The sequence below is a fragment of the Solanum lycopersicum genome, chromosome 3 (genome assembly GCF_036512215.1).
Source record: "Solanum lycopersicum chromosome 3, SLM_r2.1".
NCBI lineage: Eukaryota > Viridiplantae > Streptophyta > Magnoliopsida > Solanales > Solanaceae > Solanum > Solanum lycopersicum.
The window spans coordinates 59,210,448-59,223,139 of NC_090802.1; the positions used below are offsets into that span (position 1 = coordinate 59,210,448).

Consider the following 12,692-nt stretch of genomic DNA (forward strand, 5'->3'; position numbering starts at 1 on the left):
TATAGAATTAGAATATATGGTAGGGATGTATATCTAATAAAATAAGTTTTTCCAAAAAAATAATGTAGATCGGTAGCTCAAACTTGTGTATGTCTTTATGTTACTTGTTACTAGTATTTAGGTTTGATTCTGAACTGGCTAAATTTATAAATTGTGCCCATATATTTGTCTATTACTTAAATGATATCCCTAAATTCGCTTTGCGTGCACTTTGCCCCAGCCCAGGGGTCTAATTTGAATAAATACAAAATATTTTGTCTAATTTGAATAAATAAAAGTAATATTTTTCACAAAAACAAAAAGTATTTGCCCTCACGCAGGATCGAACTACGGACCTTCAGTTTACAAGACTGACGCTCTACCACTGAGCTATAAGGGCTTCTTCGTGTTGTGCAGCTGCTTAAAAAGTATTTTCTAATATTTTTGTTTTTGCCCCTTTCTTTATATTTTGAGTGCTGTTGCGATTCATTGTTCATTTGAATGAGCGTGCAATTCAATGGAGAAGGAGAACACCTTTGATCCTGTAATTATTCCTTCTTCTTTCTTTTCAATCTCCATAAGTTTGTTCCCCGACGATAGTATTTTGATCTGAAAATATAGAACTGCTTTGTTTGGCTTTAAACAGGATTTGGTTCACGAAATTTTCAAGCTTGTTTGGAAAAGAAAAGCTGCAGGTTAAATTTCAGTTTTTCTTCAGTAATTGAAATTTATTTGTTTTATTTTATCGTTACGTATTTGATAATCGTCGCAGAACGAGGGAAAAATGAATTATCTGAGAATATAGACAATGAGGTAAGCAGAATTCGTCTATCCTTTCGGTTTAACACTATCTCTTTGTTGTTTTTGATACTTTTTGAATTATTTTGCTTAGGGTTTGCGAATTTTGTTGGAATTATTGTGTGTGGTTCAAGTGTGTGTTGTTGAGCTTGAAAGCATTTTGTTAAATGTGTTTGTAGGTTGGGGCTAGCTCATCAAAGAGAATTCGACCTACTTTTGGTAAGAACTTGGCTAATGCATTGTTTTCAGCTCAAGTATGCTGCTGTGTTGAACATTAGCATGTCTTACTGATGACTTTAAAATCATGGTTTCGAACTTGGATACTGATTCAATTGGTTAAATACACTCTGGAGGTTTTAGACTTTTTAAGTCAGATTGTCTTTAGGTTTATTTTTGGATTTTTAAAATGTGGATTAAGGCATAATCTATCTAAATATTTTGGAAATAAACAAATTAGAAAGTAAAACAATTCTATTAGCTTATTTAGGAACATCCCCTTCAAGGTAGCCATAATGGAATTACACAAGCCAATTGCATATCTTAAGAAAGGGGTAAGACATGATAAAGATAGGGCAGGTGCTTAATGGATGTGCAATGGTATATAGAGAGCACATGAATGGAGTTATTACAAGATAAATTCCAATTCTACAAACCAGGTCATCGCTTGAAGATAGTTTGCAGACCAAATATACTCTCTTATTTCTTTTACCCTAACAAAAGGGAAAAGAGAAAGCCAGAAAGCTTGCGTTATAGCTTTCTGTGAAGGGCGTGTTTGCTTTATTTTATGTATCACAGAGACATTCTCTGTCTAAAGTTTGATTTCTCTTACTTGTAAGCTAGTGTAGACGAACTTAAACATTAGTGAAAAGAATTAGTACATTTGTTCTAGGATCCAGTTGGGATATTCCCCAAATTTTTACTAGAGGAAAATTCATTTTAAATATCACTCATGGCAAGTTGCAAGGATTTCTGAGCAAGATATTTCTTTGTGCTTTTATCAATCAGAAAAGTAAACTAATATACTTCTCCCTTTTTTTCTATTTTATTTTACCAATGTTAGTTTCTTCATGACAAGGTAGCTTAACTTGCAAGAAAAGGGAAGACAACGAAGAAGGTTTAATTTATGTTTTGTTTTACCATTTCTCATTTCTTGTTATGGCTTTAGATGTATTAGAAATGTGGGTTGTGGCAAGCAAGCTTTTCTGAGTATTACCTTCTTGATGACAATGACATATCTAACCTTTAACAAGAACTACATTTAGCCCACCTTTAGTAACTGCTTCTTATACTGGTATTTACATTTTCTTATAAGTGTTGGACCTCTGGTTTGTTATATATTAGCTGAAAGTGGATACGTTCCTTGGACAATGAGTTAGTTATCCTTCTCATGTGTGTGTTTCTGTATTGATGATAAAAGCCAATGCAAATGCACTGAAGCTGAGCTCTGAACTCCTCCGAGTCTTTATAGCAGGTTTGATCATCAATGAAGAAAAATTGTATTATTTAATTGGCTAAAGTTTTTCGTGCGTACTTTTTATTTTGAGATCTGTTTCCTTGATGTAGAAGCTATACAACGTGCTGCTACTATTGCTGAAGCTGAGGGCAGTGTCAAAATCGAAGCAACTCATCTAGAGAGGATACTTCCTCAGTTACTTTTAGATTTTTAAGATACTTGAACGAGATATGAAATTATTAAGTTATGTCAGTAGAGTGCAAAAATGGGGTTTATCTTTTTAAAAATAGGAATGCCTCTTTCTCTCTAAACATGCAAGATGTTGGATGATTTCTTTTATAGCTGTTGGACTAACTTGAAAATATTGATTAAACGCGTGCTTTTAGAATTTACGATACTCCATATGTTCCTGAAGAAACTTTTGTTTTCTAAGATAATCACAATTTTTTATATTAGTTTTCTATTCAATCTTATTCATTGAAGACGTTTTTAGTGCTAAAAATTATTGTCATACATTGTGTTTGAATTACTTAACTTTCCTTCACAAAGTGCAATTTGGCCAGGATGACTGCAAATTTGCGAAATTGCTAGATCAAAAGCAAGTAAGGTAAATCTTATTCCATGTATTTTATCAATGTTTTGAAGGCGAAACTTAGTGGTATATTATCCTGTCTGGCAGTGTTTCATATTTGCAATTGCATGCATAATCTGCTCTAAGATTAACAATTGCAGATTTTTATTTCAGAGGAATGAGAAGATACACCATTTTTTAGTTTAGTGCTTAAGTAAAGCCGAAAGGAATAAAATCAAATGAGGTCTGAATCCATTCAATGTTATTGATAAATTAGGACACAACGCTGTAGGATATACAGAACATTCAGATGAAAATGGAAGCACTTGTTTTTGCAATTTCAGGTTCTAGGATGCCTTTCTTATTTCAATTTGCTAAGACTATTGCATGAAGTAAAAATAATATGACAGTTGAATTTCATGATTGATACTTCTGGCATTTGGCTATTGCTCACAGCATGGAGGATCCTGGTTCTACACCTTTAGTTGTTAGAAAGCTATTACCTGGACAAGCAATCATGTTATTGGTGTCTTCTGCGTACATGATACTCAGGTTTTCGCAAGATATCCTAAATAAGTTTGTTGGTTGTTGCTCTATTAGTTGTTAGAACACTGTTTCCTCTTTGAATTATCCTGAAAGCTTGCTGTATTATACTAATGAATAGAATAAGGATATGCTTTCTGTTTCACGTTTAAAATCTTCCATGATCTAGGGTTACTTAGATTTTTATAGACCAATTCACTAGCTACTCTCTTGCTTGTGATACAAGTGTTTCTATATTGATCATATTAGTATATCGGAGAATTAGCAGTTTCTGGACTGAGTGGAAAGAATGCCATTCACATCTCGAACTACAGAGTACAGACAATAGCGTCCGGAGAATTAGTAGTTTCTGCATCTAGTGGAAAGAATTCGATTCACATTTCATACCATACTTTAAGGTATCATAATATAGCAGAGAGAACTTCTGCAAAGAACTTTCATACAGCTAAATATAAGCTTCTCATATTGGAGAGGAAACAAAATACGCAAGGACAGTCTCTCATATTGGAGATGTAACAGAATACACAAGGACAGTCTTACATGAGAATACTTTCTTAGTTTCATGACAAACCTTTAAATACTATAAGTTATCCACTACATACTTAATGCTTGATCTGCATCAACATGCACCTGACATCCTTACTATTAGGCCTCTCCTTGGGATTCTCCATGGTACAAAAGCAGGCAATCTTGAGAACCAAAAGCATTTGGTCCTCATTTCCATTACCCATCAGCTTTGGATCAATTGCTCTGTTTGGATCCTCAGAAGTCATGACATTTCTCATCCATTTCACTAAACTCATCTCAGAAGTATTTTGGAAGAACTCATCAGATGGAAGCTTTCCCATAACTAACACGCCTAGCAGCACCCCGAAGCTGTATATATCACACTTATCAGTGAACTTCAGTGTCTGATGATATTCTGGAGCGATGTATCCTATAGTTCCTGCCACATTTGAAGTTGTAATATGTGTATGAGCATCTGGGACAGCCTTTGCAAGGCCAAAATCCGCAATTCGAGCTTCCATGTCATCATCAAGGAGGACATTGCCTGGCTTTAGATCTCTGTGAATTATACGCTGAGTATGATTTATATGGAGATACTCGAGTCCAGCAGCTATTCCCATTGCAATTCGGTGACGTGCCGACCAATCTAGTTCCCGTTTCCCCTCTCTCACTTGCTGGAGGGTATCCTGTAAGCTCCCATTTTTCATGTACTCATAGACCAAGTAGTGGCAGTCTGGTCTTGGCATATGCGCCAGTAGGGGAAGCAAATTCCGGTGTCTGATTTGACCTACAGTTTTGATTTCTGATTTAATCTGGCGCATTTTCTTATTCATAGCCTTGCTATCTTCCTCAGTGAGTTCTGCAGCATCCTTTGGTGGTTGTATGATCTTCTTTACGGCTATAATCTTTCCGTCACTTCCAGGTAACGCAGCTTTATAAACTTTTCCACATCCACCTTGCCCAATGAGTTCGAGTGATTCCAATCCATCTTCGTTCTCCAGAAAGGCCAAGTGCTCGGCTTTCTTAATCAATGGACTGAAAATTGTTAAGCCTGGATCATTTCTGATCCCTCTGATCAAAAACATAAGCACCTTGAAGAGGACGGAGAAGATCAACGCTGATAAGCCCCCAGCGAAAACTCCAGCAAAGAATCCAAGAATCCAGGCGCCTACCTTCCTTCTGATCTTGTTATGTTTGTCTTTTTTTACTGGTACTACAACTGTACTAGGTCCTGGAGCTTGGGCATATCTTGATTTGGACTCCGGTGCCATTGCAGGGCTGTGCCTTGGCCTTGTTGCATTCTCAGCAAGAATGTAACGCTTAGGAACATAATCTTTTCGATTTAAGTCTGCTGATAAGTGCTCAACTTGACTCACGACAGGCACCGTACCTTCAAGGAAACTATTGTCTGAAATGTTGAGGAGCCGGAGATTTCTGAAAGATTTCAAGGATTGAGGTATTCTGCCAGTAAACATGTTATCAGCAAGGGAGAGTTTTTCAAGGTTAGGAAAGTATTTCAAGAAGTTCAGGTTCCCAGATAACTCATTAGAGCCAAGGTCAAGGATACGAAGTCGGACTAGAGATGATAATTCAGGTGGGACTTTGCCAGAAAATTGGTTGTTTTGAAGGTTCAAGATTTCCAATTTCCTGGAGTCAACTATTTCATTTGGTATTCTGTCAAAGAGTTTGTTGTTTTGGAGGGACAGCTCTTTGAGCTCAGAAAGCCTCCCAATGGCAGGAGACAGAGTACCCTTCAACCCGTAGGATTTGAAGACAACCCTTGTGACTCTTAGCACGTATGAATTGTTTGTGAGTCGTTTTTCGCATGATATTCCAACAGAGTTGCATGGGTTCTCAAGAACATTGCGCTGAGCAGGGATGCCTAAGCCTTTTTGGACAAGCAAAAGAGCACTGTGATCAGGTGAGTAAAGGTTTAGTTTTGCTTGAACAAGAAGGATGACAGTGAAAAAAGACAAAAAAGAAAGGTGTATATGTGAGGCTGTGAAGGTCATCGGATTGGTGTTTTCCGACAGTGTTGTGGTGGAATAGGGAGGTGGATGAGGTACCACACTGGTGGTGCTTGAGGAGTAGGATGTCTCTTTTAGTTGCTTGGTGGTTCTGAAGGCTGATATTTAAGGTAATACGAAGTGGAAAATGACTTCATAAGTCAAGTTGGGACGTATGTGGAAAAGTTGAGTAGTCCAGGGTCTCAATGGGAATTTCTTCTCCTCATGAGTTGACCTGTGAAATTCCTCATTTGCCATTTGCATTACCCAATTATTTCGGGACAAGAGTGCTTAGTTCATTTCCTAATTTCTTTTGTGAATGTTGGCTATTACAAGGCTAAACATGTTCGTTTTTGAAAATCTTAAACCTTATGTATACATTCATGCAGGCATTTTATATGCTTCAATTGACTCATTTAGTACTTTGGCTGAATAGCATCCATCTGTGTCATATGAAGAGAATTGGAGAATTCATTGGATTCAAAAGAGAATGTACAATGGCAGAGTGTGACAAGGTGAAGTAAATAATGGGCTTGACTTGTTGAGGTCATTTTTGTTGCCCAATTGGTGGGGAGTTCCATCACCTTTTGGGAAAATCATGTCTGCTTCATTAGTTGCTATATGGTCCCTGAATTTGTCAGGAAACCCTATTTCTCAAACAGATTTATTCCTGGATTTCTCTATGCAAATAGCTGGTCAGATTCACCATTTACTCATTCTAACTAGTATATAAATGGTTATACATATATGTTATACAATTACCTAGTACTATTTTTAGTTTTAAGTAGTTGAATGGGTGGCTATATAGGTTGGTTCTTTTCCCCTGATCAGGTCGAGATTAATTACTTTTTGGAATGAAATCTACAATTAATATCTGAAATCAATAGTGAAAGAACGTAATGATTGGTATAGATTACGTGATCGAATTGCATGTGTTTTCTTTTATTATGTTGAAATGAAGCAGCACAATATGAACGCTTTAAATTAGAAAATGTTCGATGGTGATATAACTATGTGTTTTCATTGGGTGGCTTTCCCTGTAAGAACTGAGAAACTTCTTGATAACGAAAAGAGGACAATTTTCGTTCATGTAACACATACCAGTCCTTACGGTGCTGGTGCGGTAGAACCTGTTAATTTAGAATATAGTAACTTGAAATTTATTATAGTTAAGAATCTATAAATTTCAAATTATGGTTCCGTCTCTATCTTTAACTAACTAATAACAAATATAATATATTATAATTAAAAATTCATAAGCTTTAAATTATAATTTCGTTCCTGCCTTTTAACTAACTACACAAATATCTTTTTTATCGCTAGAAGAGGATAAGTGATTAGAAACTTCATACGGTCGGTCTATGTAATAATGTAATTTAATATCAACTTTAACAAAAGATGAAAAGCAAAATAAAGAAGCAAGGGGTAATTGTCATTTGATATATACAATTGATTATTATAGGAATTAAAACATTTATATTGATGTATTATATTCTGTATAAGTAATATTGCTTTATGTTTGCTAACGTGCTATAATATTTAATTTGCAATTTAAAAACTCATATAGAATTTATATTAAAAAAAGGGAATAACTGACACATAAATAATAAAATCCTACCTAATTAATTATTTATCGCATAAAATAATATACAAATTTTCCGTGAAACACGTGCATTAAAATTATACTCCCTATTATTTGTTCATTAAAGTATGTTCAAACTTGGTGACCATGCTTATTACTTCATTTTTGTTTATTTGACTGAAAAGTGGGACTCTATTGTTCTTTTTTCCAGCCATGCCCCGTGACACACGCCACGGGCTTGACCCAGGGGCAAATCCATAGTAAATTCAATATTTTCGATGAGCAATATGTTTATATATAAAATTTTAATATTTTTTTTTTAAAAAAATATCGAATATAAACACATAAGATTAAAAATTAATGATATATTTGATATTAAAAAATTTAAAAATTAAATTTATAAAATTTAAATCTTAATTGGCTAGTAAGCCTTAACCAAGGATAAAGTGGGATGAATTAAGAAAAGAACAATATTTTTTTAGTGAATGATATGGACGGAAAAGGAAAGAGATAAGGGAAATATGGCAAAAGAAATAACTCTCCTTTGATTGGTTTGAGGGACCTTATAGTTAAGAGCTAAATTTGTATGAACTCATGATCATGCATCAATTGACTAAATATAATACTAATTGTTATGAAATAACTAGCTTAACAAATTTATATTAATAAACTAAATTTAAAAGAAGAATAAGAAATAGCATAATATATTCCAAACTTTATTTTTATCATCTCTTTGTGAATGAAAGTAATTGCTATTTATGGCCAAGAAGTAATATACAAACTAACACTCGTCCATTAGGAAGTTATTCACTTAGCCAAGTGATGACACCTCTCGGCCATTTAGGATGACAAACGATAACAATCAAAGGGGTGACTCCCAAATTGTAAGTAATATTTATGCTATTCTAAAACTCGCTCTTACTAGTAGATGGTGTAATATGTTCAACTTGAACTTCAATGAAAAGATCTAATTAGAAGAATTACTAATTACCTACATAATCGATTCGAATGTTAAAGTTTCTGTGTTTATATTAAGCCACAAATTTCATGTTATGCTAGGCTTAGGAAAACAGTGAATCTAGATGCACCTTAATTTTGACACGACTAAGTCCTTTTATCTTTAATATCTTGTTGTAACTGAGACATAGTTGTTGTTGTTGATATTGAACATTTAACTATTGATGAAGAGTACTCTTGAATGGAAGTTTAGGTTTAAAAAAGAAGGTGTCTTCAATTTCATTACCTATAAATTATTACACACTGAAAAAGTAGTCTAGAGCAGATCAAAGACATGGAATTCTTTGATAACCAGACATTACAACATAATAGTAAAAACGTAAGTGGTAAAAAAGACCAAGCAATTATTTTAGATGACAACAAAAATATAGAAAACCAAAGCAATCAATAGAAGAAAAGGAGTTGAATCAATCAGTGCAGCAACGGTACATGAAGAACCTCTCCATTGGCCTTCCACATTCAGCACAAACAATCATTTCAGGAATATCGCCATCAAGTCCTGGGAGAATTAAGCGATTGCAATGCTCAGGAGTATGCAATTGCAAGAAGTATTCAATAAGTGCTGGCACAAATCCTTTAACTCTAGCGTCTTCTTCCCAAACTGTGTAATCGTCCAATGTCTTGGTAATTATCTGGCTTTTAGCTCGAGCCATCTCGAATGATCCCCTGCTTATGAGCGCCCACCCTTGATCACTTCCATCGAAGCTCAGCATTGTCAACACTTCTTGCATAACTTTATCCTCTTGGATGGTTTTCCCTAGCTGCATTTTTGAGTAGAACATGCTCTCAATTCTTGTCCAGAAGTACCAAACTGATGTCAAGTCCATCAAACAGTAACTCAGATTTTCTGCGGTTATCATGCTGTTGATCCTTCTAACTCTCTCCTTGTTGTTGCTCTTTCCTACATATAACATTTGTAGGTCGATCCCAGCTTTCTGTGCCACGCTTCGTGCGGATTTTGTGAAATTACGGATCCAATCCATGTCTTCTCCTCCATATAAACAGATAAATTTACCACTTGCCATCTGATTAAAATTCTAAAGAATAAGTATTTTTGACAAGAAAGAAAAATTAATTATACTTGGGGATGTTAGTATAAGATAAGATTTTACCCAATCGATTAAGTTGGGATCAATGCCATCAACAACGAGCTCAAGTCTCCAAGATTCCATATTCCAGAGAGATTCCTCTTTTGAAAGAGTGAAGGGATAGGCCAAATTTCCCCAAATCCAAGCCATGTGAATAGCATTGGGACAGGCAACTTTGCCCTGTTGTGGATCCAAGGTTACAAGCATCATTTTCTTTGTGAAATGCCACTTCTCTTTGACGAATTTGACGATTGCTGGCTCTAACAAGGATGGATGGTGCAATGTGTACCATGGCATAAGTGCTTGCAACTCCTTAAATTTTTGTTCCTGCGCGTCATTCCATCCCTTTGATCGATCCACAATTGGAAGCCACACTATTTCGTATTGAAATTCTGGCCTTGACCTTGACTCAAGGTAAATTTGAGACAGTACTAATATCTCCTCATGGCTAGCATCAAGATCTGACAGCAGCAGTAGAACAGTCTTTCTTCTTAGCACTTCAACACTAGCCTGAAATTGAATTATACAAAAGTCATGAAAAAGTAAGAAAAACGCGATAATTGATTATAATTTCAAGTTATGAACGTACCCTTGTGTGAGTGGTTCCGACTTCAAGTGGAAGTAAGTCATCCTTGATATAAATCATCGCCCTCATTATCTTCATGTTGTCGAATTGTGTTGCCTCAAAGAGGTGCACCAGCATTTGGAAGTACTCGACGTGCATCTTTTCCTCTGCACAGAACATTGATGTAAACAGTAAATACAAGCCCATCACAAAATTCCTATCACTGGCCTACATTTTAGTACTTAATAAATCATGATTTTGTTACTTACGAATATGAGCATAGCAACGGTTTAGTTCAACTCTGAGGTGTTCGCTTATATTTTTCAGCTTGTGTGTGGAGCTTGACATTTCCCATGTGTCTGCTGTGGTAGCTACTATCATGCTGCAGCATCAATTAATCAATTGTTAGTTACTTCGATTTTGGACCTAAATATTAGACGAAGAAAAAATTAGTTTTGTTTAAAACAGAGGAGGCTTACTCATAGCTCATTCCAAGAAGGGTAGTTAGTTGGGAAGCACAAGCAACAATACTTTTAATAGTCCAATAAACAGCAGTAGGAATGTGACTGATCGCGACAGACAAAGGTGGTTGATCTTCAGTAATGTACTGAGAAGGAAGCTTCTTGAATTCCATTATGATTTTGGTTACTTCCAAAATGGCCTTGATGAGTTCATTGATGGCATCGAATCGAGACCTGAGGCTAGCACTATGTTCCATGATGTCTGGTAGTTGTTTTAAGATGGCCACAGATTTGGCCAAGGGATGAGTGGCAAACATCTGAGCCACCAGCCAGAATTCACCATAAGTAACGGCAAATGCTGCTAAAGATATGACTAGTTTCGCGTCCCATTGGTAGCCAGAGAGCATCCCTAAGACTGACATTGTTGTTGAATGTGCATCATGACCTCCACTTGAGCACTTGCATGTTAACTGCAATCGCAATTGTAGATTCAATCAATGTTTATGGAATTTAATAAAGACTTTTGATACTTGTGATGTGTATGTAACCAGTATATAGTATGAAGTAGTACCTCGCAAGAGACTTTGTGTATGATATAAGCCAATCCTTCGAGTATGCCATCGAAAGCAAGTGAGGCCTTTTCTTCCAACTTCAATGCTTCAATATTACCTTCAAGATGATGAGCTCCCGCGCCCTGGAAACATAAAAGTTAGTTATATACCTAAACAGAGCCAACAAAACTTAATTTGTTGTATTGACAAGAAACTAAACGTATACGAAAAATGTTACATTAAGCACGCCATCCATGGCAGCAGGATAGGAATGTTGAAACACGTCCTCAACAATGTGGAGAATGACATTAACATCAACTTCACGACCATCAGGATTGTGAGTATCCAGGATTTTCTTAGACATAGCATGATCATCAGACAAGGAGAAAACGGGGCGTTCTCGCTTAGTCATTGCCTGTTGAGTAGGCTTCAGACCACGAGTTGTTGCTGCTGCAGGCACCAAAGCATGACTTGCCATTTTTTGTTGCTAATTTGGGATTTTAATTGAAGAAAAAAAAAAGATTGGTTTAATTTACTAAGCTTTGTTTATGATGATGTTCAGTGAAGCATGCAGGCAAGGTATATATAGTGGGAAAAAATTGAATAAAGAAATGTGGGGACAAATTGAATCAAGTACCTTGCTTGTAAGATGGTGTAATATCCTAAAAGCACCTATTAAAATGGATAAGTAATCATTAGCCTTGCTGCATTGTGGACCCTTACAAATCTCTTTACAGAGTTAAAGTATAGAATAATTTTATTTTTAATTTTGATTGGTACAAGTCTACAACTCCTAGATTTGATTGTTAGAATGAGAAAAAAATGTAATGTTTGTTAGTACTAAGTGATGAGAGCTTAGACTTTAGCATAATAGAGTCAGTAGGCGTAACAATAATATATATAGTGTAATTTTTTAAATAGATAGTATCTTAAATGATCATTCATGACTCAAGTATGGATTATTTTTTCGAAAAAATATTCAATTTTATTTTATAATTTTTAATAACTCAATTATAAACGATGTAATTTATATGTACATAATAAGAAAATTACTTATACATTTACATAGTGTAATATCGTAGCAAAGAAGAAACAAAACGTGTGACTCCACCAATAATAAAATGGTTAAACTGAGCACTTTTTTTTAAATATTGTTTACATTAATGGAGTGATTTTCTAGATGAAATATAAGAATAGCTGAATGACTTTTAGGTTATATAATAAAATTGAATGATTTTCAGGTTATAAAATAAAGTCGAGTGTTTTTCTCGGAAAACCATCCTTAGTTGATTAATTTTTGATTTGCAAAAACAAAACATAATTAAATGACTTTGTGATATAACTATGCATTATTTTGTAATTGATTTGGATCACCAGGTAATTTCTACTATTGTGTACTATTTAAAATCACCAGGGAAAGAGTACCTAATACTTTTTTAATTGAAGCAGACAAATAAATAATTTCCTTGATCATAAATTTATCTTGTCATATAGTAATGATTAGGTTAGCTATTTGGATGAAAATGTGTTCTTATTAATTTAATTGGTTCTCTCCGAACTCGTTAATATTA

At 35.0% G+C, this 12,692-nt stretch overlaps 3 protein-coding genes and 1 non-coding gene across 4 annotated transcripts; 1 reads left to right on the top strand and 3 right to left on the bottom strand.

Annotated features, from left to right (window-relative positions):
• Nucleotides 1–307: 307 nt before the first annotated feature.
• Nucleotides 308–379, bottom strand: TRNAT-UGU (transfer RNA threonine (anticodon UGU)). The gene has a single exon. It is a non-coding gene; the product is annotated as a tRNA-Thr (tRNA).
• A 29-nt stretch (nucleotides 380–408) lies between these two features.
• Nucleotides 409–2,618, top strand: LOC101252378 (protein MHF2 homolog). Its single transcript, XM_004236248.4, has 6 exons — nucleotides 409–523; nucleotides 626–674; nucleotides 752–792; nucleotides 957–996; nucleotides 2,195–2,248; nucleotides 2,341–2,618. The coding sequence occupies exons 1-6, from the start codon at nucleotides 497–499 to the stop codon at nucleotides 2,442–2,444; spliced, it is 315 nt and encodes a 104-aa protein (XP_004236296.2). The 5' UTR covers nucleotides 409–496; the 3' UTR covers nucleotides 2,445–2,618.
• A 1,082-nt stretch (nucleotides 2,619–3,700) lies between these two features.
• Nucleotides 3,701–5,978, bottom strand: LOC101252072 (leucine-rich repeat receptor-like serine/threonine/tyrosine-protein kinase SOBIR1). Its single transcript, NM_001319328.2, is given in 1 exon segment — nucleotides 3,701–5,978. A coding segment is annotated over 1 exon segment (1,917 nt). The 5' UTR covers nucleotides 5,864–5,978; the 3' UTR covers nucleotides 3,701–3,946.
• Nucleotides 5,979–8,644: 2,666 nt separating this feature from the next.
• On the bottom strand, nucleotides 8,645–11,678 carry LOC101251462 (protein SIEVE ELEMENT OCCLUSION B-like). Its single transcript, XM_004236245.5, has 7 exons — nucleotides 11,360–11,678; nucleotides 11,142–11,264; nucleotides 10,589–11,040; nucleotides 10,379–10,491; nucleotides 10,134–10,276; nucleotides 9,569–10,054; nucleotides 8,645–9,481 (listed from the first exon to the last, which is right to left on the bottom strand). Exons 1-7 carry the CDS (start codon nucleotides 11,597–11,599, stop codon nucleotides 8,864–8,866), a joined length of 2,175 nt encoding a protein of 724 aa, XP_004236293.2. The 5' UTR covers nucleotides 11,600–11,678; the 3' UTR covers nucleotides 8,645–8,863.
• Nucleotides 11,679–12,692: the final 1,014 nt, after the last annotated feature.

Coding starts and splice junctions, on each gene's coding strand:
- LOC101252378 (XM_004236248.4), top strand. CDS start 497: ATGGAGAAGGAGAACACCTTTGATCCT. Junction 997..2,194: donor GAGAATTCGACCTACTTTTG/GTAAGAACTTGG, acceptor TGATGATAAAAG/CCAATGCAAATGCACTGAAG. Junction 2,249..2,340: donor CCTCCGAGTCTTTATAGCAG/GTTTGATCATCA, acceptor TCCTTGATGTAG/AAGCTATACAACGTGCTGCT.
- LOC101251462 (XM_004236245.5), bottom strand. CDS start 11,599: ATGGCAAGTCATGCTTTGGTGCCTGCAGCAGCAACAACTCGTGGTCTG. Junction 10,492..10,588: donor CTTCTTGGAATGAGCTATGA/GTAAGCCTCCTC, acceptor TTGATGCTGCAG/CATGATAGTAGCTACCACAG. Junction 9,482..9,568: donor ATCCCAACTTAATCGATTGG/GTAAAATCTTAT, acceptor AATTTTAATCAG/ATGGCAAGTGGTAAATTTAT.